Source organism: Dermacentor andersoni, chromosome 9 (assembly GCF_023375885.2).
Source record: "Dermacentor andersoni chromosome 9, qqDerAnde1_hic_scaffold, whole genome shotgun sequence".
Lineage (NCBI taxonomy): Eukaryota > Metazoa > Arthropoda > Arachnida > Ixodida > Ixodidae > Dermacentor > Dermacentor andersoni.
The window spans coordinates 124446849-124472202 of NC_092822.1; the positions used below are offsets into that span (position 1 = coordinate 124446849).

A 25354-nucleotide genomic window follows, 5' to 3' on the forward strand; every position below is an offset into this window, starting at 1 on the left:
AATTCTGGCCTTTGGCATCCTTGAATTGTGCTTGAATGTTGAGTCAAATGTTCTGTAGAAATCCTGCTTAGTAAGTGTACTGGGTGCCTGAGCACAGAGTTATCAGAGGTAACATGTTAACAGACCAAATTGCCACATCTAGGCTTGTGTGAATACAAATTTTTTTGGTTCAAGGTTGATGGGAATAGTAGTTAGCCATATAATTTCGAATCGGTCGGGCAAGGCCTGACTGTCCCAACGTGGGAGCGGCCGGGCCCGCAGCGCGCTGAGTCGCGTACCTCAGGACCTTATTAAAGTTCTGCATCCATCCATCCATCCATACCATATTTACTCGAATCTAAAGCCCTTTTTCTTTTTTCAGATGAAACAGGTCCAAAATTACGTGTCCGTTAGAATCAAGTATGACCCTTAATCTGCGTTACCATATTGCCATTGGCATTTCAAAATGGCCACCTTGTACGCGCTTCGAGCCTAGCTGCCGTAGCTTCCTTCATGTGCTGTAGTACATATGCTTAGGCATTAGTCCATTGTCCGTCTTGTCATTTTTTTGCGTTTGCTCTGTCAGCATGGAAGTGCCGACTGCGAAGACATGCCGAGTTCATCAAGATGCTGCAATTACAAGGAAAGTGATCACGTGTGCGGAGACGGACAGAAATTGGGCCGCATCATGGGCATTCGGAGTTCGCGAAACTTGCGTGCGGGACTGGCCCAAACAGGAGAGGCGTTCTACTCCGGCGGCTGCTGCATAGGCACGGCTGCGCGGCCCCTATCTTGAAAGCTGTCTACAATGGAGATAGTCTATGCATCTAGGCGCACCACACTGTGTTCTCATTGCTTAGTTCACGTTGAAGCAAGAGGCCGCACAAAGGTCAATTTGCTTCCTCCTGCTACTGCACTTCCTCACTCCAGCGTTTTGATAGTTTTTATGGTCATTGAGTGAGACACGTTCGTGTTTGCTTGTGTGCGTGTGACACCATGCTTGTTAATTTAGTTAGTAAGCGAATGTTTAAAAGTTTATATGGCTGATAAACTACTATCCTTACTTTTCTGCTGATTTGCTATCGCAATTGATGTTTAGCCTTTCGGGTGAAATTGCGACTTTCTTTATTTATCGCAACTTTAATGTATTGAGAGTAAATGTTTGTTTTTCCAAATGAGAGAAAGTTGTATTTCTGTTTGAAAGAATGAGGTGCACGGTAACGTAAAGGACATTTCTTTTTTGAGGTCACATACGGGTGAATGTTACAATTGCGAGCATTTCGTTTTCCCGCTTTTCTTGGACAAGGAAAATGCATGTGCATTAGAATCGAGTAAATACAGTAGTTGTCGGATTTACATAAAACCTTGACATGAGAGCCAGGGGTTCACAAATCTAAATGCTGGTTCTTTACTTACAAAAAAGAAAGCAGGTTCATCTCTGGAGTCTACTTATCTTCAAAGTGCTGTTCAGATATTTTTATACAAAAATTCAAGTTCAACATCTTTTACAATTCCAGCAGCAAAAAAACTGCTTACAGGCTCTTGTTCACTGTAGTGCATTAGTCTACTTAAAATGGTTGAGGCCTTGGCAGTGTTCTGCATTTGCCTGCCATGCATTGTCACGATGTTGTCAAGTGCAACCTTGACTGCGCAATGCCGGCAGTTGATGTTTTGCACAAATTCATCATCATTATCATCATTTATTTTCCCTTAAGGATCCTTGTTGAGGTATTACATAGGGGGGGGTTACAGAAGATAGGGATAGAAACAAAGATATGGTTACAATTTCTTACAAAACTCAGCCTGTGGATTCGTATGAGAAGAAAAATAAAGGGAAGAAAAAAAGAGAAGCGAAGAGGCACACTGAATAGAATGCAATAGCAAATCAGCAGAACAGTCACAATGTGAGACGGCAATCGCAAAAGAATGAAGGCACAGTACGGTCATTATATAAGGTTAGGGTTTAAAGGGATCAGTAAGCAGCTTCTTGAAGATAACGGGGTTGCGCTCATTGACAACTCTGTCTGGTGAATTGTTCCACTCTGCAATGGCGCTAGGAAAAAACGATTGATTAAAGGAAAATGTTGAACCGTGCAAGCGCTGGCTGCTGCAAGAGTTAAAAAGGCGACGAGATGTATGGGTTGGTAGGATTAGAAGCCTTCCATGCAGTTCAGGGAAGTTATAATGATGTCGCTGGAAAAGGCACAGTTTTGCAGTTTTTCGACGCAACACCAACAGTTCGAGTCCTAGAGATGACCTAATCGCAGACACTTTCTTCACGGCTGTACCTGGAAGTGATGAATCTAGCGGCACGATTTTGTATTGATTCTAATATATTAATTAAGTCAGCTTTAAATAGCTGAGGCGTATTCAAGTTTACTTCGAATGAAAGTTTCATAAGCTAGTTTTCTTGTGGATGAGGGACACAGCGCAAGGGAACGTCTGACGTAACCAAGTGATTTATTGGTGTCGGTAGCCAATCTTGTTATATGGTCGGACCAGGTCAACTTGCTATTAATAGTGATACCGAGATAATGATACGATTCAACGGTGGATAGGGCTGTTGAGTTTAAAAAGTAAGGGTGATTCTTGTTAGAGTGTTTATGGGATACCTGCATAACTTTACATTTGGAGATGTTAAGTTTCATTAAAAAGTTGGAACACCAGGTGTCTATTAAATGTAAGTCTTTTTGGAGCATTGCATAGTCTGTTGGGTCTGTAATGCGATGATAGATTACGCAGTCATCTGCAAAAAGTCGGATGTTGGATGATATGCCGCTAGAAAGGTCGTTTTTGAAGATGAGAAAGAGAAGGGGACTGAGAACGGACCCCTGTGGTACTCGGAGATGACGCTAGCAGTGGTTGAACAATGATTTCCGATAGCTGTGTACTAGAATCGATTACAGTCGAACCCGACTATATCGAACCCGTTTACATCGAATTATTCTATATATCGAACAATTTCTGGTCACGGTATAGTTACAATGAGTATATATAGCAAAAATTACGCTTACATCGAACAAATATTGCAGTGACTCCCGATATATCGAACGTCAAGCGGCGGAAAAGTGCCCCCAGAAGTTGGCTTTCCCACGCGGTTGCGGGGAAACCCGGCGGCGCGGCTCCATCCAACCGCTCTCCCTACCGTGACCGCGCTGCCTCGGGCTGTTCGGGCGAGCCGTCGACACTCCCCCTGTCGCGCATAGTGGAGTCTATTAGGCCACATCCTCCCTCTTTCTCTATCATCTTTCACTTCCCATTCCCTCTCCCCTGACGACGCTTCGCCGTGCTCCATCACGGGTTGCAGAATCAAGCGTCCTTCCTTTCTTTAGATCACTATCTATCGACACTCCCCAGCAAAAAAATGAACCTGGCCCGCCTCAGCGCTCGCTCAGACAGCCAATCAGAGGCTCTTGTGCTGTCTTCGTGGATGATGGCGAAAGTGCGAGTTGTCTGGCTGCTTTTCTGGTTTATCGTGTTTGCGCCTTGTGGGCCGTCTCCCGCAGTGTTGCCGTGATGAAGCGGCAGAATTCGCCTTTCGTCGTGAAGCTCGAAATCATAAATTGCGTCGAACGCGATGAGAAGTTCGATGTTCCCGCAGCGTGCAAGATTCCGCGGAGCACTCTCGGCTCGATTAGGGCTAAAGAGGCCAGACTCGCAACCCGGTGCCCATGGCGCCCGACGCGTACGCACGGCCGCGTACGAGGGGTTCTTCATACGTTCCGGTTTCCGCGTGCTCGGTGATGACTGTAAATTTTAATGAATGCGACGAAGCCGTTGGCGGTGTTGCCGAAGTTTGGAGCGAGCTGTCAAAATTTCCGGGACATTCTAATCAACGGTGGACGAGTTTGTGAGTGCAGATGATTGTGTCGCGACCACGGGAGAGCCCGGAAACGAAGACTACATCGCCGACATCGTACCGAGCACAAATGAAAGTAGGCACATTGAGGAAAGCAACGACGGTCCTTTGCCCACATCCTCCGAAGTGATTGGTGCACTCGCATTAGTCCGGTGCTTCTGCGCGGATGCGGAAGGTTGCGGCCTCAGCTGCTCAGCGAAATTGCCCAAGCAGAAGAAAATGCAGGACTAATTTATGCCAAACTAAGCTAGTTTCTTCAATAAAGTGATTTTATAAATGGTATGTGCTTTTATGACATCCAATTATTTAGCAGGCTTATATCGAATTATGCTCTATATCGAACTGATAGGCGTTTTTGTGCGAGCTCGATATAGCCGGGTTTGACTGTAGTAAGAAAGCAACGGATCCATGACAGTGCGAGAGGGTCGAGACTGAGGCATCAAAGTTTGTCCAAAAGCCGCTGATGGGGAACACAGTCAAATGCTTTGGCAAAGTCTAGGTATATGACGTTGGTTTGAAGTGATGAGTCTAAGTTCAGGTGAAGTTCAGTAATAAATTCAAGAAGCTGTGTGTTGCATGACAAACCAGGCTGAAAACCGTGCTGATGGTGAAAAAAGAAGGAATGATCACTGACATGACATGCTATTTGTGAATACATTATATGTTCTAGGAGTTTGCAGGGAATACTCGTTAGGGAAATGGGGCGATAGTTGGAAGGATCAGAGTGGCTGCCTCACTTATATACCGGTACCACTTTACTAATCTTACAGTCATTTGGAAGTGAACTATCAGTAATGGACTGGGTAAAAATTTGTAATAGACGGGAAATTTCTTTTGTACCTTTTAGTATCTTAGCAGTGATGTTATCTGGCCCGGCGGCCCTAGAAATCTTTAGGTTTTCAATAAGTCTCATAATGCCTTGAGAATTAATCGTAATGGGAAACACGAGGGGAAAACTGGGGCTGGGCAAATCAAAGTCCTTCAGTGCAGGCTCACGAGTGAAAACAGAAGAAAAATATGAGTTCATTACGTCTGACCGCTCATCAAGCGGCACATTCAAACCGTCAGGATAAGTCAAGGAAATGTTATGGCAGCTATTGTTTGGTTTCAGGATATTCCAAAATTTTTTTTAGGTTGACACGTGTGATGTTAGGCAAATTGTGGTGGAAGAAGTTCTTTTTCGATTGTCTCAAAGTGCTTTGAACAAGATTTTAACAAGATTTAGAGCGTTTCGCATTACGAAACAGAAGTTTTTTTTTCTTTCCCGACAGCCTCCTAAATGTGTTAGAAAACCAGGGTTTTCCTAAATCACCGCAAATGTGAACAAGAGGCACATGTCTCTCAACAAGCCACAATAATTTATTCTTAAATAGCAACCAGTTTTCATCTACTGTACGAGAAGGAGCAGTCTCACGAAAGAAATTTGAAAAGGTGTTTAGTTCAGTTTAAATATTGCTAAAGTCTGCTTTGTTGTAGTCCCTAATGTGTTTGGTCGAGGGCTGTCTGAAAGGAACTGGGATGCAGAGATTAAATAGCAATAATTTGTGGCCGCTTAGACCAGCAACGGATGATAGCGATTTTATTATTTCGGGGTTAGAAACGAGGACAAGGTCTAGAATGTTCTCCCCACGGGTTGCCATATTAACCATCTGAGTTAAGTTGAATGTAAGGATTGTGTCAAGAAAATCTTTGGATTGCCAGTTATGTGCCTCTAGATTTGCCCAGTTAATGTCCAGAAAATTAAAATCGTCACAGAGCACAAAATTTGCAGACGGGAAGCGTGAGTAAAGATTCGCTAGTACAGAAGTTAGTTCATGGTTGAAAGAAACATCACAGTCAGGAGCGCGATAACAAGCAATAATCACAGTCACACTTGACCGAAGTGATATATTTACACACAAAATTTCGTGTTAACAGTTCAATTTGGTGACATATGAACGAACACTTTCTTTCATGAAAATCAATATGCCACCTCCTCTGTGCCCCAACCTGTCAAGCCTGTGAACAGCGTACGTTAGGCTATCATTTAGTAGCTCGTGGTCAGCAATATTTGGATGCAGCCAAGATTCCGTAAGTATAGCGATAGTGAGTTCAGTATTGTTGTCTTTCAAAATTGATTCTAGGGTGTCTTTCTTAGGCAGATAACTACGCACGTTTGCGAGCAAGACCGACATATTTTGATAAACAGGGACAGTAATCAAGGCATGGCAGGTCTGGGGGGGGGAGAAGAGGGACACCCATGCCTGGAGAGACGCAATGACCGCTATGCCCTTAGTTCAACTATACAATCAGATTCAGCATTGTACGTCAAATGCTTGCCATCAAGCAGCAGCCTGTCAAAGTGAAGTTTAAATGATCTGCTGCTCTGTTGTCCATGAAGATACAGTTTCCTTCGTGCCTGTCGAACTCTGGCTGAGTGGTCCTCGCAAATCAAAAAATTCGTGCCGTTGAGCTTTGAAGCCACTGCAAGAATCCTTGATTTATCTTTAAATCTAGCATATTTTACAATAATAGGCCTAGTTTTGTCGTGCTGGTAACGACCAACTTGGTGTGCATGCTCCAAGTCGTCTGTACTAACGGATAAACCGAGTTTCTCGGAGCAGATTGATACTATTTTTCAGCTTGATGCTTTGTGTATACATGCGAGCTTAACTTATTTCATTCTATAAACGCACAAATCAATTTGGCAGGCACGCTTACCACTTTTGTAGTCCTCAGTCTAGCTCACGTGCACAATCTAGGGTCCGATCACCAATGAGTTGCTAACTTCCCACGACGGTTTGCCATCCACTGCCACAGCTGTCTTGGCTTTAGCACTGTTTCACCGGATGTTGGCCACCAAAGTTATGTTTAATGCCGCCTAGATGCAAATCTAGTCACAGTGGCTGTACAGCTGTTGCGAATATAAATATATTTGAATAATCGAGCAGGTGCAGAAATCAGTAGGCTACTTTAAACAAATTCCTGTTTGTCTTCTCTATGAGCTATGTGATGCAACTTGCTCAACAAAACTGCAGCGGTTAATTGTATACATGTTTTAAAACCCTTCCACCCCTCCAAACACTAGTGGGCTGTGCCCATAGCTCTATGACACACCGCCCTCTGAAACACGAATGGACCGCACCAACTGCCCTGCTCCCAAATTGCTTGCTGGCCCTTCATTCTGCGCAGTTCTGCCAACGGATTAAGCTGCTTGTGCTCGTCTTTGTTGGTTATGTCAAAGTAATTTCTGGCATGTGGTCTCAGCCTCGTTTCACTCTCCGCTGAAACAGAAGATGGCTGATCCGTCCCCTGATCATTGGCAGTGCATGACATTGCCGGTGAAAAAAAAAGCGCACTATTATAGATTTGGGAACTAAGTGCGTCTAACCGATGAGGTGATCGTGGCGAACGTACTTGCATCGGATAGCGACTGTGACGACGGAAGCGGTGACGCTTTAGGGCAAGCTGCCTCAGCATTGTCCTTACAGAAGGCCCGGCAGATGGTTCAGTCCCTCCGGGGCTTCATTTTCACGAGGAACCTTCTGCTGCACTACATGTAACACCTGGATGCCTTGTAGAAGGATGTCGGCAAGCTTCGTGTAAAGCATGCGATGTCGATGGACATGGGGTTTTCTCATGCAAGCCCGTGCGAAGTATGTGGGTGGCGAGATGCTTGTGGTGATTTTGCCCTAACGTTTCTTCTGGATTCCTGAAGGTGGCAGCATACCACGGCAACCTTCTCGCATATTTAAAAGGCCCCTTTTGGGGCCACCAAAGTGATGCCTTGGGGGAGCTCGCATATTGCTTGCCGCCTGTGACCCCTCTTTCCAGTTGTTATAGCAGTGCCATTCTTGAAAGCCGACAGCCGCGGGCGATCGGAGCACACAAAAAGCAGAGTTAAACATTTAGACGAGTGAGCATAATCAGCAGCAGGATGGAGAAAGGTGGTGGGGAGGGGCACTGGCCTCCCCACCATTATAGTTTTTTCACAACAGCTCTGCCATCCCCCCATTTTGATTTTTTTTTAAGCAGCCTGGTTATAACAAGAGAATTTTCGTGGCACTTGAATACTGTTATAAGTTGCTTCGACTTTACCGCTGTGTTAACACGTAGGTTTTCGCAAAATAAGAACATCGAAATTAAAATAACTATAGATAAAGGAATTCACACGGTAATCGTACAAACATACACAGAGCAGCAGTTTCCCCTTACTAGAACTCATATACACCCACGAAATGTGACACAATAGCAAGATTAATAGCTGGCACAACTGGTAGTTCAGCGGCCAGTGCTGTTAGGCTGGCTGCTCGGTTGTAGCAGCTGATGTCACAAATATCTGCTACAGTTTGCATTTTCATACACAACAGTGGTCTGTACAGTAGAACCTCGTTCACACGTGTTGGAAAAAACTGTGAGAAAGAAATGTACTAACCAGGGAAACGTATCATCCGAAGTAACTAAAAAAATTTGACTGACTCAACTAATATTGACATCTACATAACGTGAAGTGTTGTGTGGATCGTGCTGCTGTTGCAGCACGAGACACCGATGCACGTCGAGCTGGTGATGCTCCTTTGGCCCAAGAAGCATTTTGTTCTCCTATTGCATGGTGTTTTAAAAGGGCTATGGGAAACCGAAACGAAAGATGTCATCGAAATGTGATGCCCACATCGCGCCGCATGCAGCAGGGAACGGCAGCGTGTTTGGATTATTGCCTACTAAAGGTGTGCAGTGCGCTACCAATGGCACTACGCATCACGTGCTGTGATGTTTATTGCAATAGGTTTGGCACCGATAGCTGTGAATTCGACGTGCAACGACCCAGGCTAAGATTTGCTGGTACATACCGGAATAAGAAAGTGTGTGCGGCGTCGTTTTCACGTGAGATGGCCTGTTATATGCTGTTCTCGATTGCGCACACTTCGCACCTTTTCTTGTTCGCATGGGATCTAGTGACTGGAAAATGTATCATACGATCGCAGTTTGGCGACATACTGAATGTTGGTGCCGAAAAATCTCGTTTTCCAGGAACGTATGAATCGGTAAAAGATGAGTGTAACTCTATTCGGTCATCTTTTGTGTTCTGGATTCGAACGCTGGTGTTGGGAAAACATACATAACAGGAACATATCAACGAGGTTCTTCTGAAGTATTAACTTATGTCTTAACCTTATCTTTTGCTACAAGCGATGACCGCTGTCAGATTTGTAGCAAGCATGAGAGCTGCGGTATGAGGAAAGTTCAACTTGGAGCCCACGTCTGGCCATCACTGCACAGCATGCAAGACGGCTTGGCTGTGTCATGCGCCTTGCAGTTTGCATGCTGCGAATAACAGCATATCTTCTTTCTTGCACCATTTGATGCAATGAGGAATAAAGTGTTCTCAAAACAGTCATTTTGCGCTCGCCATGGTGGTTGCTTTTGAAGCACCGTATATGCAACAACTTCGCCTCGAAGGTGGTGAGGCTTAGCAGCACCCTTGGCACTGAGCCGCAGTGGTGGGCCACTTGTGTAATCAACATGAAAACTCTCTGCTGACGAGGAATTGTGCAGCACGCTCTTGTGGTAAGCCTGCGGCTAGTGTATTCGTTCCTTAAACAGAAAATTGACTCACCATCCCGGCATTGCGAAAGTGGATGTCGAGCAAAGCTGTTGCAAAACCACCGCTACAACTGCTTGCCTATGCAGTGCTTAATTTATGGTTTGGATGCTTGTTCCTAATTGAAGCGTATGCCATTCTGTGTGTTGTATGGGGGATTTCAATGAATGTATGCACTGTTTGCTTCACTTTGCTGAGCGCTTGTAGCCTCTGCCTTATGGGAGTATGAGCCATTGCATTTTAACACAATGGCATTAAGCACCCCGTGTCACAGAAAATCCTGCGTCGGCAGAGCTGTCCGTGAGCATAAATTGCCGTATATATTGTTACGGAAGGGTAAAATAAGAGGAAGGAAGAGGATCGTGAGACGCTGGCTGCTGCATGTTGTTGCTGGTCAGCCATTTTTAAGTACACTGACTCTGCTTGTGTATATATTGTATATACTGTCTTTCTGTACTCCCAGCATCCCCGTAACAATATTTAGGTATACGTATATTCTACACCTTACTTTATATGACATGCGGTATATGCTGGTTATGTGGCCACATCATTCTATCACTAAAGTTGCACATACATTCCTACATTCTTGACAAAAGGATTCCTCAGAATTTGGGAATGACAGCTCACAAATGTCATGAAACAAGACACTGACAATACATGCCTTTTATGTTAAATCCTCCCTGACTTGAATATTAAACGTGCAAAAAAATAACAGAAACCTGAAAATGATGCAACTTTCTTGGCACGGCTGTGGGAGGGGGGCCACTACCTCCATGGTCAGCCCCTACAAGAGGCCGCATTTCTACCAGAAAGTTTGCCTTCGTGCATAGCGTTCGCCACCAGTGTTTCGTGGTAGACGTTACACTTACATAAGCTGCAGTAGCCGGGAAGCGTGAGAAGCAGTCAGGGATCTTTGAATGCTATGCATTCTGCTCTTAAAGGCGAAGCATAAGTGTCCTTGAAGTTTTTTTGCTTGCTTGTGGGGGTACAAGCCATTGCTGATGATGATAGAAGCTTGCTTCGAGCTTGTTTTTTATTGAAACCTACACTGCTCTGTACGTTGTATGCATGATTCTAATGAATGTATGCACTGTTTGCTTAACTTAGCTGAGTGCTTGTAGCCTCTGCATTACGAGGGGGATGAGACATTGCTGATGATGATAATTACGGCTCATGGACTGACACGAAAAATGCCGACCAGTGAGAAGTTAACAGCTTCGCTGTAAAAGTTTCCCAAATTCCGCAGGCAGTAAAAAATAGTTGCATGCAATCCGCTGCTGCACACACGCTTTGCTACATCAAGGTGGGTACTTGTGCCATCTAGACCAAATTCACCCAAAAGATTGCTTCACTTTAACCAATAGTTGTTATAGCTGTGTTCGTTAAAAGTGGAGTATGCGTGGACCAAACTATGGGAGTGGAATAGTTGGTTATATCCAAAAGTATTTTAATGCAGATCTCTTGTAGAGGGCATGGGCTGTAATGCTTCTCCTCTTGTACTTCCCGACAAGCATATATAAGGTGGTCAACGTATAAGACAAAGGTGGAAGAGGCATGCAAAGAAGGTTTTACCGGCACCATTGAAAACCTTATTACAAGTGTACTGGAATCGTCTAAGTACACATTTACATCTGCGAAAAAACGTACGGATTTTGACATGGAACTTGAGCGACTTCGAACGATTCGCAGAAGAGCCGAGAGGCGATACAGGCGCACGAAGTCAATTCATGACCTTCGAGTCGCTCGACGTATACAGAAGAAAATCCAACGTCGTATGGACAGGTTGGAGGAACAACGGTGGAAGACGTTCTGCGAATCACTTGACCCCCGCAAGCCTCTATCTATCATATGGAGGACGGTGCGCGGCCTTGGCTCGTCTCCACAGCAACGACACCCATTCTCAGCCCTAGCCCTCCATCAAGGCCGCTCACAGGTCGATATAGCCGAAGATTTCTGTGTGAAGATTGTGGGCAGTGTGGTCACCATCAATAGTGAAATTCTGGGTGAAGTTCCTGCGACACGCTTCCCAGAATTGAATGTGTCCTTTTCACTTGAGGAATTGGACGCTGCTCTGGCCTCATGCAGGCGCTCATCGTCGCCAGGACCAGATGGCATCACCTACGCTGCTTTATGCCACCTAGGTGAAGATGGCCGAAGCAGACTGCTGGAATGTTATAACCAGTCATGGAATGATGGCGTCGTTCCTGAGCGGTGGAAGTCCAGCCGCTTGATACCACTCCTGAAGCCTGGAAAGTCGCCACTTGACCTGGCGTCCTACCGACCCATTGCGCTGTCCAGCTGTGTTGGGAAGGTCATGGAAAGAATGATTCTCACCCGCCTAGAATGGTATCTTGAGCGCCACAACGTATACCCCGATGCCATGGCTGGTTTTAGAAGAGGCCGTTCCTCTATTGACAACGTCATCGACCTAGTATCATCTGTACAACAGGAAAAACACCACAAGCGTATATCGGTTGCACTATTCCTCGACGTGAAAAGCGCCTATGATAATGTAACGCATGAAGCCATCCTTGATGCCCTGGAAAATAATGGAATAGGTGGACGCATGTTTCGGTGGATTCGGAGCTATCTATTCAAAAGATCCTTCTTTGTGCACAGTGCAGATGGCCGAACTGCTGACCATTACACTTACCGTGGCGTCCCTCAGGGTGGGGTTCTTAGCCCCACTTTGTTCAACCTTGCAATCCTTGGCCTTGCCGACGTTCTACCACATACAGTAAACCTTTCCATATATGCTGACGACATATGCATATGGGCCTCGGCAGTTACACGTCTCCAGGTGCGTGCATGGCTCCAAAAAGCCGTGACCCTAACTTCATCGTACCTGCGTGCGCAAGGCCTCAGCATTTCGACCGAGAAGTGCGCCTTAGTCGCCTTTACCCACAAGCCCATGACCTGGTACCCCATTTCTATTGACCAACAACCAATTTCCTACGCAAAAACTCACCGATTCCTAGGCGTTATTATAGACAGAGACCTTTCATGGAGCCCCCACATCACATATTTGAAGAAGAGGCTTACTTCTATCTCCCATATACTAAGGTTTCTCGCCGGTAAAACGTGGGGCACATCCGTGGCATCTATGCTTCAACTATACAGGACGCTCTTCCTAGGATACTTGCGATACAGCACACCAGTGCTGTCCAATGCTAACAAAACTAACATCCATGTCCTACAGAGCATTCAAGGCCAAGCCCTTCGAACATGTCTGGGGCTACCTCGAAATGCTTCAACCGTGGCAACAATTGCCACCGCGAGAGACCACCCAATAAGGACCTATATAGATATCGACGTGCTCCGGGTGCATGTTCGCCATATATCCAGAGTCCCTGACCACCATCTCGCTCGATTGCCTGAGAAAAGACCCAGGGCAGCGTTCTCCAGATCAATTGCGGCTAACCGGCACTCTTTGTCTTTGAGGCACTCACCCGCAACAAGAACGCCATCCCCTATGTGGTGCTTGAAGAAGCCTCCTGTGTACCTTGCTGTTCCAGGAATAGTGAAGAAAGCTAGCCTGACCACCGCGGCTCTCAAGCAGATCACATTGGAACTTCTGCATTGTTCATACTCTAACCGCATTCATGTTTACACGGATGGTTCCGTCTCGGAAAATTCTACGGGCGCCGTTGTTCTACCATCTCAATCGGTCGTCATCAAGTTTAAGACATCACACGTAACGACATCTACAGGCTCTGAACTGGCCGCTCTTCGCGCTGCTGTCGAATACATTGAAAAAGAACCGCCCAACAAATGGGCAATATTTTGTGACTCGAAAGCAGCCCTCCAGAGCTTGAGAAGTTTACGACGTGACAATTATGAACAGCTGGTGTCACAAATCCACGAAACCTGCCATTGCGCTTCTGAAAGAGGACATAATATCATATTTCAGTGGCTGCCGGGACATTGTGGCATCGTTGGTAATCACCTCGCCGATGACGCTGCCCGACGTGCCCAGGCTGGCTCACCGACACTCCTTATACCTTTATCCAGAGTCGACGCTGCAAGAGAGCTTCGCAGTCTCGCTCGTACAATCACGTTAGGTTGCTGGCATACACCTCAGAACTCTAAGTGTCGTTTACACAGCCTCGACCCATCACTGAAACTTACATTACCAGCGAACCTTCCACGACGTGACGCAACACTGCTGTGTCGGCTGTGGGTAGGAGTAGCATTCACCAACTCCTACAGCTATCGTATTGGAATGGCGGATTCACCAATGTGCGCGAAGTGCAAGTGTGAAGAGACCATCAGTCACCTTCTGTGCCACTGTTCTCGCTTCGATAATCAACGCGAGACTCTCCAGTGTGCCTTAAATAGACTGGATGACAGGCCATTTACGGAAGCGAAGATCTTGGGGGCCTGGCCTCATAGTTCATTGGCCCAGAAAGCAGTTCGAGCGCTTTTTCGCTACCTGAGGGAAACAGACTTGAGTGCCAGACTGTAGACATCCTATACCTAAGTTCTCTCTCTCCCTCTTTCACTCCCCATTCCCCTCCCCACGTGTAGGGTAGCAAACTGGACTCAGTCTAGTTAACCTCCCTGCCTTTCTGTCTTCCCTTCTCTCTCTCTCTCTCTCTCATTATATTTGTGTTTGTTATATCAAAGCATTCAAAACATGAGCACAGACAGACCACTGTGCAGTGTTGTTTCTTGATAATGCTTTGTGATGACTGTCACTGCATTGGATTCCTGTTTCTGTTTTGCTGTGTGATGCTGATGTATTATTATATGTGCATGTACAGTTTGTACGCCCACCTGATATGGTCTTGGAAAGGGACTGGCAGTATTGAAAATAACAATAATTAACACATGCTTCAAAGAAAAATTTCGAGGCATGCTTTTTATTGGCAATCATGTGCATTGAACAAGATCTGCATATACATTGTGGAAATTGAATTGACGCAGGTCGTCTGTGTTCGCTTTACTATGTGCACTGTGCTTACCAATGTTCGCACTACAGGTGTGCAGCTGATGCGAGGCGTAGATGGTGACAAGGACCAAAGCTTCTTCTTGGCTCAGGTGAAGCAGGAGGCACTGCAGCGAAGCCTCTTCCCCTTGGGTGACCTCGAGAAAGCTACAGTCAAGCAGGTCGCAACAAGCATAGGGCTGCACAGAATTGCGACCAAAAAGGAGGTCAGTACTGCCCTGCTATACCACCAGGGCACTTTTAAAGGGGTGCCAAAAAAATTTTTTTTTTTGAACATGAGCGACACATGGGGAAATTTGATTCAACTCAATATAATTCAAGCTTTATTGCAAAATCCAGGAGCTTGAGGGCTATAGTCAAAACGCCACTGCACAGGCTTGACTAGGACGTGTCAGTACAAATGGCATGAGCAGGAAATACAGCAGCAGCAAGATTATTTCTAGAACAAGCAAAACAAAAAGGAACAAATACTTAACACATAAATGAGCAGAACATGTATATCCAAGACCTGTCTTAATTTTGAGTACAAATAAGCATGACCATAATACACTGTCTAAAATTAAAGGCAAGTGAGGAATGCACCATATCATAATAAACAGGAAGAAAAATTCGTTTTAAGGAATATATTTCGGAATTAATAATATATATAAAAAAACTAAATATTAATGGATATACCGTCAGGAGCCTGCAATAATGAAACCCTGAGGCTAGGAAATATCTTTGTCTCCCTGATGAATGCCCATAATATTCAATGCAATCCATATCTCTTGACAGCAAAATGTCACTACGCTGCAATCTCGCATCAACAAAATTTGCTGGAACCCATCTAATGCTAAGAGTAAAAAAAAATGTTCAAATGCATTTTCTCTCCACCTACCCTATTTATTTGAATCTAGGCCGATAGCTTTTCAAATAATTGTATACCAAACTCCAGGGTCTGCTTAGATTTGAGGATTTCAAAAAATGTGCTAGTTTGTAATTAAGAATGATAAATGTGGTGCATAGCTAGTGCCATCTAGAAAAGTCAGTATCGCAGCCGCTATTAGCCGCGGCATTAGCCAACTGAAGTACACCAGCAACGTCGTATTTTGACCTGTGTCGTATCGACGTGCGCACCAAACAGGCGATGCCACTATGGTGCCGCTTTCAAACGAAAAGTTGTGCTAGCCGCAGAGGCATTGTGAAATGTTCAAGCCGGGCGGCACTTTGGCATGGATGAGAAAAATGTCCATTGTTGGACAGAGCGGGGGACACCTGGAGGGAGCGGGGGACACATCCGCAAAAATGATCAATCAAGATTACGGCCGCATAGGGCAAATCTGTATTTAGAAATCCGTGTCTCATGGTCAGTTGTGTGCAATCTCGCAAGAGTGATCGCATCCGCAAAAGTTATCATTGACGCACGGGGTGAACTTTGCGATGTTAGCAGTGGGGACATTCGGCGTGAGCCTGTGCCAAGGCTCACCAAAGTATTTGAACAGAATTTTCACAGTAAAGTTTTGTTTTGCAGCAGTCTCATTTCCTGTATTTGCAGTCTCATTTTCGAACACCGAAATTACCGCAAATGCAAATTTTTTTGCTTTACTCGTTGATTTTATTGTTGGGAGGGTTAACTGTGCAATAGAACCCTGCTAATATGCACCCGATTTAAGCATACTAGCAACAAATCCCTTCCCCAGTGTCCATAGAGCCTAATGTATTGGCTGACTGCTTAAGCCGTTGTGGCTTATCATTTGCCTACCGGTGAGTGCTTACCACCATCACTTTTATTGCGACAGCAAATATATAGTCACATTTACTATATATATGGCAAGAACTATTAAATTTAATTTAAAGATATCACAGAGATCCAGTCCGACACCTGCGCTAGAAACAACGCGTCTTCGTCGTTGTGGATATCCAGCTCACTTCGTCGTCTTCAGCTTCTGCAGAAGTGGCAAACGCACAAAACAGCCAACTTCTATGCGCATTGCAACATGGACACTCCAGGTGCATTTCTGCCATCGGTGTCGCCGTGCGGTTCCGTATAAAGTCAAGAGCGATAAAATTGTTACCATGCACCGTATGCTGTATGTGTGAGGGTGAGTCGGTGATTGTGGTTGAATCTCGGGCAAGGGAGGGAAGTGGGGAGAAGCGCGTGGATCCCCTGTTGCGAGCCTCCAGGGGCGTGTTCTGCCCTGAGCAGTGCAGGTGGCCGTGCACACCCGCCTGGGCCACTGTACCTTGAAAGCTATCTGCAACGGAAACAAAGTCTGCTGCATGCTGTGTTTCCGTGGCTTAGTTTGCATTGATGTGAAATGCAGCACGAAGGCCAATTCAGTCGCTGCTGCTGCTGTGCTTGCTCACTTCAGCGCTTTGACAGCGAGTTTCCACAGTAATTGAGTGAGTTGTGTTCATGCTTGCTTGTGTGTGCGTGTCATCATGTTTGTTAATTTAGTTAGCATGCCTATGTTTACAAGTTTATACGGCCAATGAAACTGCTATCCTTACTTTGTATAGCTGTCCACTAATTTGCTATCACAATCGATGCTTCACCTTTCGGGCAAAACTGCGACTTTTCTGTCATGTACATGCTGCACCGCCTTGACTTGCGGGGCTGACGCTACGCTGTGCCACAAAGGATCTTGTGCCTTTTCGGAAAGTGGAGAAACCAGTTTACCAATGATTCTGACTATTGTGTAGCAATGCCTATATGGAAAGCATCGGTAATGCACGGAGGCATGGTGGCAGTCTCGGCAAGCAATATGACCTATGATGGACACACCAGTACAGTCCACACCGGTTCCAACGGATCCACATACAACATAAACCCTTGTTAAAACGATGCTGCTTTATTCAAATTACAATCGCCGACCGTTTATTCGGACCTCACGGGGACTGCGGAAATGTCCGAATAAACAGGTGTCCGAAAAAGCAGATTAAGAAAAAAAAATGAAATCCTTTATTTCCACGCACTTATTCGGGCTCGGCAGTAGGCTTGAAGAAATCGTGAGTGCGCCGTTGCACGCTGTCCCGTTTACGCGCAATCAGATAAGCCTGAATCTCGGAGAGGGTCGTACGGTCACTATAGGCGGCTGAAAGCACAGTCACTGCTTGTGCACGCTCCGCAAGCGACGGCAGCGTAGCACATGGTGCGTCATCTTCCGACTCGGAGTCATCGTCCGGCGGAGCAGCAGAAACCTGACGAACGATCTCGCCGTCGTCGAGTTCTGAGCATGTCAGTACAGCAGTGTCAGCACTTGTGAAACTGTCAAATGAGACGGTGTCCGGAATCACAATGCAACCACTGCGCAGGTCTCGGCAGAATATTTTCCGCGTCAGTAGGGAGCACATCGGAAGGCGACAAATCTTAGGCCTCCCGGCACCCGCACTGTCGGCGCCATTAGACACTTGACGCGATGTTTCCGTACGCCGCGTTGGAACACCGAAACCTCGACACAGCACACAAAACAAACACTATCGTGCCGGCACCAGTCGCACAAACCAAAAACGCGGCCTGCTCGCAGCGTCGTGCTCAAAAGAAACAAATCAGCTGCTGGATTGTCTTGACATGGCTTACTAAGCTGAAACCGGAACTGCTGTACGGCCACTCTATCGAACCAAGCAGAAACGATGATGATGAGCGGGGATTTCCAGTAGCGCCGCTTCGTGGGGCAGCAAGGAGGCTCCGTTCAAAACAAAAATGGCGTTCAGCAAGTCGAACTATGCGCCGGTCAGAGTCGGTGCATGATGCCCTCGATCGAGTTGGCTCAAGGAGTGTCCGAAAAATCAGACGAGAGGCTGCAAGGTGTCCGAACTTTCGGCAGTTGTTATACATTATGGTCTATGGGGAGAACGGCGGTGCCGCGAAGCTGACCGAATAATCGGGCATGTCCGAATTTTTGGAGTCCGGAAAATCGGTCGGCGACTGTATTGCATTACAGTCACCGACCATTTATTCGGACCTCACGGGGACTGCGGAAATGTCCGAATAAACAGGTGTCCGAAAAAGCAGATTAAGAAAAGAAAAAAAAAGAGATCCTTTATTTCCATGCACTTATTAGGGCTCGGCAGTAGGCTTGAAGAAATCATGAATGCACCTTTGCACACTTCCGTTTACGTGCAATCAGATAAGCCTGAATCTCCGAGAGGGTCATACGGTCACTATAGGTGGCTGAAAGCACAGTCACTGCTTGTACACGCTTCGCATGCGATGGCAGCGTAGCACATAATGCGTCATCTTCCGACTTGGAGTCATCGTCCTGTGGCGCAGCAGAAACCTGACGAATGATCTCGCCGTCATCAAGTTCTGCGCATGTCGGTACAGCAGTATCAGCACCTGTGAAACTGTCAAATGAGATGGTGTCCGGAATCCCAATGAAACCACTGCGCAGATCTTGGCAGAACATTTTCGGTGTCAGTAGGGAGCACATCGGAAGGCGACAAATCCTAGGCCTCCCGGCACCCGCTTGCTGGCATTCCCCAGCGCAGTCTGCTCGGGCACTTTCAGCGCCATTAGACACTCGACGCAATGTTTCCGTATGCCGCGTTGCATCACCGCAACCTCGACACAGCACACAAGGCAAACATCACCACGCCGTCACGCCGACACCAGTCGCACAAACAAAAAACATGGCCTACTCGCAGCGTCGTGCACGAAGAAACAAATCAGCTGCTGGATTGTTTTGACATGGCTTACTAAGCTGAGACCGGAACTGCTCCACCAGGCAGAAACGATGATGATGAGCAGGGATTTGCAGTAGCGCCACTTCGTGGGGCAGCAAGGAGGCTCCGTTCAAAACAAAAATGACGTTCAGCAAGTCGAACCATGCACCGGTCAGAGTCGGTGCATGGTGCTCTCGATCGAGTTGGCTCAAGGAGTGTGCGAAAAATCAGACGAGAGGCTGCAAGGTGTCCGAACTTTCAGCAGTTGTTATACATTATGGTCTATGGGGAGAATGGCGGTGCCGCGAAGCAGACCGAATAATTGAGCATGTCCGAATTTTTGGAGCCCAAAAAATCAGTCAGCGACTGTATTAGAAATTTCTCCTAGTCCCAACCCAAACGCATGCATTTTAAACTGGTTTACTCGAAGCATACCGATAAGCTGCTCTGCTTAGAGCTAAGTGTCAACGAGGGGTGCTTGAACGCTTACAGAGGAGATCTGCACCTTTCGTACTGAGCCAAGCGTTCTATGCTGGGCAAGTGAGCGACGCTATCTATCGCCAGCTACACCATCGCGCACCGCCTGCGCATCCTTTTCCTCCATGGTCTGCTCATGTGTGACCCGTAGTGAGTGGGTGCGCACTCACGGTGGCATTTAGTACCTTTCACGCCTGCCGTATTTGCATGATTCTACCGTGCCACCGATACTGCCCAAATATCCAAAAAACTTACTTGGGGCTAACCGCGTACATCAAGTAACGAAACCTGAATCGACGCGTACTGTATTGAAATATTATGGAACATGCAAAGCCACACAGACACACACACAGCGGTATCTTAGAGGCTAGTGGCTATCGGAGTCTTGACGGCACCTCCTTTTAGGTGTCTACTGACCACAGAAAGTCATATTATATACAGTCAAGCCCACTTATAACGGCCTCACGAACGCTCGCTTATCACGAACAAGTCCGGCGTGACCGTCAAAATATACGTTTAGGCTATGGCGCTCGGTCTCAGCTACAACGAATGCCCGCGAGCCTAGCTGATCGGCTACAGCAAACGCCTTGGTGTCGCGGACCACTTTCCACGTGGCGAGATCCGCCGACCCTGTGCTGTGCACGCTCCGAAAATTGGCTTTCCCGCGGCGTCTTGCCGGAGGCACGGAGGAGCGGCGATGCGACGAGGGGATTGCCGCGATAACGAGAGAGAGAGAAAAAAAAATGCCGGCCCAGGACGCATCAGCAACGTGAACACACAAGTCGAAAGTGCCAGCTCATTCGCCATGGGACCCCACTCACCATCGTCGACGTCAGGGCAGCGGCGAAGTTTTCCACCAATTGACAACGTAGCACGTGATCATGTGCTTTCGTACCCCCTCTTCTCCCTTCCCCCCCCCCCCCTTAACGCCGCGCCTCACACCTCACACGACTGGGGGACTGTCTTTTTCTTACTTGTGGTTGTGCTAGCGTTGTCGGCGTTGTTTCCTACTGGTGTGCTCCCGTGCCTATCCGAGATGGCAGATTCGCTGGCGTCTACTTCGACAGTGAAGCGAAAAGCTTTGGACTTGGCCACGAAACTGTTGATCTTGAAAGACCTTTCCCAAGGCGTGAAAAACCATGAACTGGTGAAAAAGTATGGTTTGTCGAAATCGACAATATCCACGATACTAAAAGAGAAGGACAAAATCTACAAGAGTGCCGCCACGGACTCCGCGACGAGGAAGCGCCCACGGAAAGCCACATGTGCAGACGTTGAAGACGCACTTCTAAAGTGGTTCCTTGATACTCGAGCACGCAATGTTCCCATCAGCGGGCCGCTGATGCTGTCCAAAGCAAAGGACTTAGCGTTCCTCCTGGACTTCCCAGATTTTTCTCCTGGCAATGGCTGGCTCCATCGCTTCAAGCTCCGCCACGGAATTATTTTCAAGACCATCAACGGCGAATCGGCATCGGTAAGCGACGAAGACATCAACACGTGGATGTCTAAAAACTTGGCCCGTGTATCAAGTTATGCTGAAAGGGATGTGTATAACGCCGATGAAACGGCGCTATTCTATCAAATGCTGCCTGGCAAAACGCACGCTATGAAGGGGGACAAATGTGCTGGCGGCAAGCACAGCAAAGTTCGCATAACTGTGCTTTTGTGCACCAACATGGATGGAAGCGATCGATGCTTGCCATTTGTCATCGGTAAATCAAAGAGGCCACGTTGCTTCCGCACATATGTACCAGTGCGTTACAGGCATAACTCGAAGTCGTGGATGACACGCGAGTTGTTCGCGGAATGGCTTATTGACTTTGACAGCAGCATGGCGAAGAAAGGGCGCAAAGTTCTTCTGATTCTCAACAACTGTGCTGCCCACCATGTCCAAGCTGTCTTAACGGCAGTTGAGTTGCTTTTTCTGCCGCCAAATGTAACTTTAAAAGCGCAACCGCTGGACATGGGTGTAATACGGTCGTTTAAAGCGGCCTACAGGCGCCGTGTTGTGCAGCGGATGCTGATTGCAGTTGATCGCCCCGCTGCCAATGTGCCTCTGCAGGTCTCGCTGTACTCGGCGATAGAAATGATCAAAGCGGCGTGGATGGAAGTGACACCCGAATGCATCCGGAATTGTTTTCGCAAGGCCGGCTTCGCTGACGCACCTGAAGCAGGCATTGAAGACACTGAACAAAGCCAGCCTGACGACGACTTGTGGCGACGCGTTGTTGACGCTAACCTGGCCGGCTGCGATCTTGATTGGCAAGATTTTGTTGATGTGGACGACGCTGCCGAAGTTGCGGAGTCGTTTTGCGACGAGACCGCCGTCCGGGAAGTGCGGGCATCAAGCGACGCCGAAGCATCGGACGATGACAACGATCCGTCGGAGCCAGCACCCGTAAGCGCGACCACAGCAGTGAGCCATATTGAGGCACTTAGAAATCTTGTGTATTTTAAGGCCTTGGGTGACGAACACATCGCAGCTTTGAACAAGCTTGAAACAGCCGTCATTAGGTGTGCTCTGACGAGGCAGACAACGATCACCGATTTTTTTTCTCAATAAATTTTTGTTTTGATTGATGTCAATTTTTGTGTGTGGCCCACATAACACGAACTTCTGGATAGAACGAACGAATTCCGCGTGACGCTCGGGTTCATTATAAGCGGGCTCAACTGTATGTGATGTTCCGGCGAAGAAGAAGAAGACAGAAGAGGCAAGAACAGGAGGAGAGGAAGAAGAGAAGGAAGTGATCAAGATGGATACCTTTAAATAAATGAGTGTATTTTAACTCGTACTTTATATTTGGCGCAGCCGACCATGTGGCTTGAAGTGACGTTGGCAAGAAGAACAGATGGGCAGACGACCGTGAAGACCTACCAGCTTGATGGCGAAGATCCAGTGCTTCTTCAGGAATCAGCGACTTCATCGGAACTGCTTCGCATCATCACTGAGAAGAGTCAACTGAACGAAGCGGCCCTCGTTGAGAAAGGTGTGGTAAGAATCGATGCTTCTATGTCTGAATTTGAGGTTATATTTCCGGGACATTCAAGGATAGATTCCAAGAACGAGACTGAGCACACGAATAACGCCTTGTTGCAAGCGCTGTTTCAGCAGCAGACCACGCAATTTGAGCAACAGCGACTGATTTTCGAAGCAGTTAGCGACTCACTAAGAGCACAGAAACCACATCAAGAAGCGTTCAAGCCCGATAGTTTCGATGGGGTGTCCAATGCCGCCAACTTGTGGCTCAGATTTTATGAATACGCATGTGCGCAAAACCACTGGACGTCATTGGACGACAAAGTGTGTAACATGCGCCGTTTTTTATCTGGCAATGCCAGAAAATGGTGGGACATGCAAATCGCAAGTAAATGCCGTGATTCATGGCACAAGTGGAAAGATAGTTTTCTTTCTGCTTTTGAGCGAAATCCGGTTAACAGATGGGACGACGCAATAGCTTTCAGACACAGAGAAGGGACAGCCATGGATTATTTTTTCGAGAAGAGGCGTTTACTCTACATTGCCAACCCTAATCTACCGGACTCTGCAATCCTTCCCCTGTTAATTCAAGGCATGACTAACGAATCGCAAAGAGAGGTTTGTGTACACCGTCCAACCTCCAGGGAGGACTTACTTGCTTGCCTTAAGTATGTGTCCAGTGATTTTCTGATTGACGGTCCCATCAAAAGGCATAGTACTCTACCACTGAGCATTGACGCACATGGCGAAACAGTAGAATATTTTAATACCGAGTCCGACCAATGTGAAACGATGGAAAGTGTATACCTTTGAAGTCAAATCTCTTATTTGTTAAAATGATGGTAAATGGAAAAAGTCGGGACTCCCTGGTTGATACTGGAGCATCCGTAAGCCTGGTAAATCAGGAAATTGTTCAACCGAGCAAGGTGTATGAAGGAAGAATAGTTAGTGTTCAAAGCTATGATGGAAAAACTAGAAGGTTGCAACACTGGGCAGAAGTAGAAGTTGAATTTGGTGGACATCACCTGAAAGTTGATGCCCTTGTCATGCAGGGTGTTGACTTCCTGTTTATTTTATCTAGACCTGATATGAAGTGATTGAAGATGAATATTTCTTGGAGAGACGAAGTAACTATTGATGGATTATTTAAGCCTAATTTGTGTGGAATTGAAAATTCACATCGGAGAGTTAGAAATGCTGATGAGATACTGACAAATTTTCCCGAACTTATTTGTGTTGAGACGTACCCGCCAGCAGCAGATGTTTTTGAGGTACCGTTTAAGCTTCGTGACGTCACAGTAGTGCGTAAAAAGCCGTACAGTCTCTCCCACGAGAAAAAGACCTGGCTAAAGGCCGAACTGCAGCAAATGCTAAATGCCGGTATTATAAGGCCATCAACATCCACTTTCGCATCACCAATCACCATAGTACCGAAAGACGATGGATCATTTGGCAGATAAACTCAGATTTGGCAGATAAACGGCCAAACTGATTTGTTTCCTTTTCCCATGCCCCGAATCGACGAGATCATCAATGAAACTGGTGGATCAAATTTTTTCTCTCGGATCGACCTCTGTAAAGGATACTGGCAGGTGCCACTACAAGAAGATTACAAGCAGTACACTGCTTTTGTAACACCTTTCGATGTGTACGAGTACAACCGCTTACCATTCGGTTGGAAGAATTGTGGAGCTTGGTTTCAGAAAATGATGAATGGCATTCTTGATGAGTTCCTGGGAAAGTTTTGTAACGTATACATTGACGACATCATCATATACTCACGTACAAGAGAAGAACATGAAAAACACCTTTCGTGCGTGTTAAAAGCCCTCAGCAAGTCAAAGTTAAAGATTAACAAGAACAAGAGTGAATTTTTCCAGACGAATGTTGTCTTTCTAGGAAGAGTTTTTGACGGCAAAACTAAAACACCAAAAGAGGAGTCTATACAAAGGATGAAGAAGCTCGTCAAGCCATATGACCTACACTCACTCCGTGTTTTCCTCGGACTTGCAGGTCATTTTCGTGCGTTCATTAAGGATTACGCTGCAAAGACACAATGCCTCACCAAGCTGACGCAAAAGGATGTGCCATTTATCTGGAGTGAAGAGTGCGAGAAAGCGTACGAGTACCTTGTTGAAGCTATATCGTCGGATCCTGTGCTTGTGCTACCTGACTTCAACAAGCCTTTCGAGCTGTGCACGGATGCTTCACAATATGGTACAGGGGCCGTTCTATATCAACGAGACACAAAGGAACAGCAAGGACGCCAACTCAAGGTGATTGGCTATTATTCTTCTACGTTCTCAAAAGCTCAAGAACATTATACAACCACAGAAAAAGAGGCTCTGGCTGTTGTGATTGCACTCCGGTATTTCACAAGCTACATAGAGGGTCATCATTTCCGGCTTTTCACTGACAACCGAGCGTTAACCTACCTCTTGGGATTAACCCAGCCTAAGGGCAGGGTTGCGCGTTGGATCAGTGAAATACAACAGTTCACTTTCGATGTAAGCCATCAACCTGGTGATGAGCTTCCTGACGCAGATGCTCTTTCCAGGCTTCACAACACAGAAGTGAGAACATCTGATCATGAACACGTTTACAGCTTGTGGGAAGGCACCGAACACCTGACTTGCAATAATGGCAAATTTTGCGTGCCAGGAACTTTGGTGAAAAAGGTTTTGAAGCTGCACCATGACAGCCCAGAGTCAGGAGGGCATGATGGATTCTGGAAAACTTATTGGAAGATAAAAAGTCGATTCATCTGGAAAAATATGAAGGAAGATACCAGGAACTACGTGCAAACCTGTCACCAGTGCCAAATTAACAAGGCCAAGTATCATCCAAGAGGGAATCAAATGGTCATCGCTAATCATTCCCAAGTAC

At 46.5% G+C, this 25354-nt stretch overlaps 2 protein-coding genes across 3 annotated transcripts in view; both read left to right on the forward strand.

Moving 5' to 3' along the window:
- The window catches only part of LOC126529740 (mitochondrial tRNA-specific 2-thiouridylase 1), a 136874-nt gene that overhangs the window by 14278 nt on the left and 97242 nt on the right, over positions 1–25354 (forward strand). For both annotated transcript variants that reach the window (XM_050177242.2, XM_055069946.2), the window contains exon 4: positions 14401–14573. In XM_050177242.2, coding sequence (XP_050033199.1) covers positions 14401–14573 — 173 coding nt within the window. The remainder of the gene's footprint in view (positions 1–14400; positions 14574–25354) is intronic.
- On the forward strand, positions 20794–22109 carry LOC140213132 (tigger transposable element-derived protein 6-like). The gene has a single exon (XM_072284292.1). It carries the CDS (start codon positions 20831–20833, stop codon positions 22049–22051), a length of 1221 nt encoding a protein of 406 aa, XP_072140393.1. The 5' UTR covers positions 20794–20830; the 3' UTR covers positions 22052–22109.

What these genes read in the sequence shown, in the direction of transcription:
- LOC140213132 (XM_072284292.1), top strand. Translation starts at nt 20,831, where the DNA reads ATGCTGTCCAAAGCAAAGGACTTAGCGTTCCTCCTGGACTTCCCAGAT.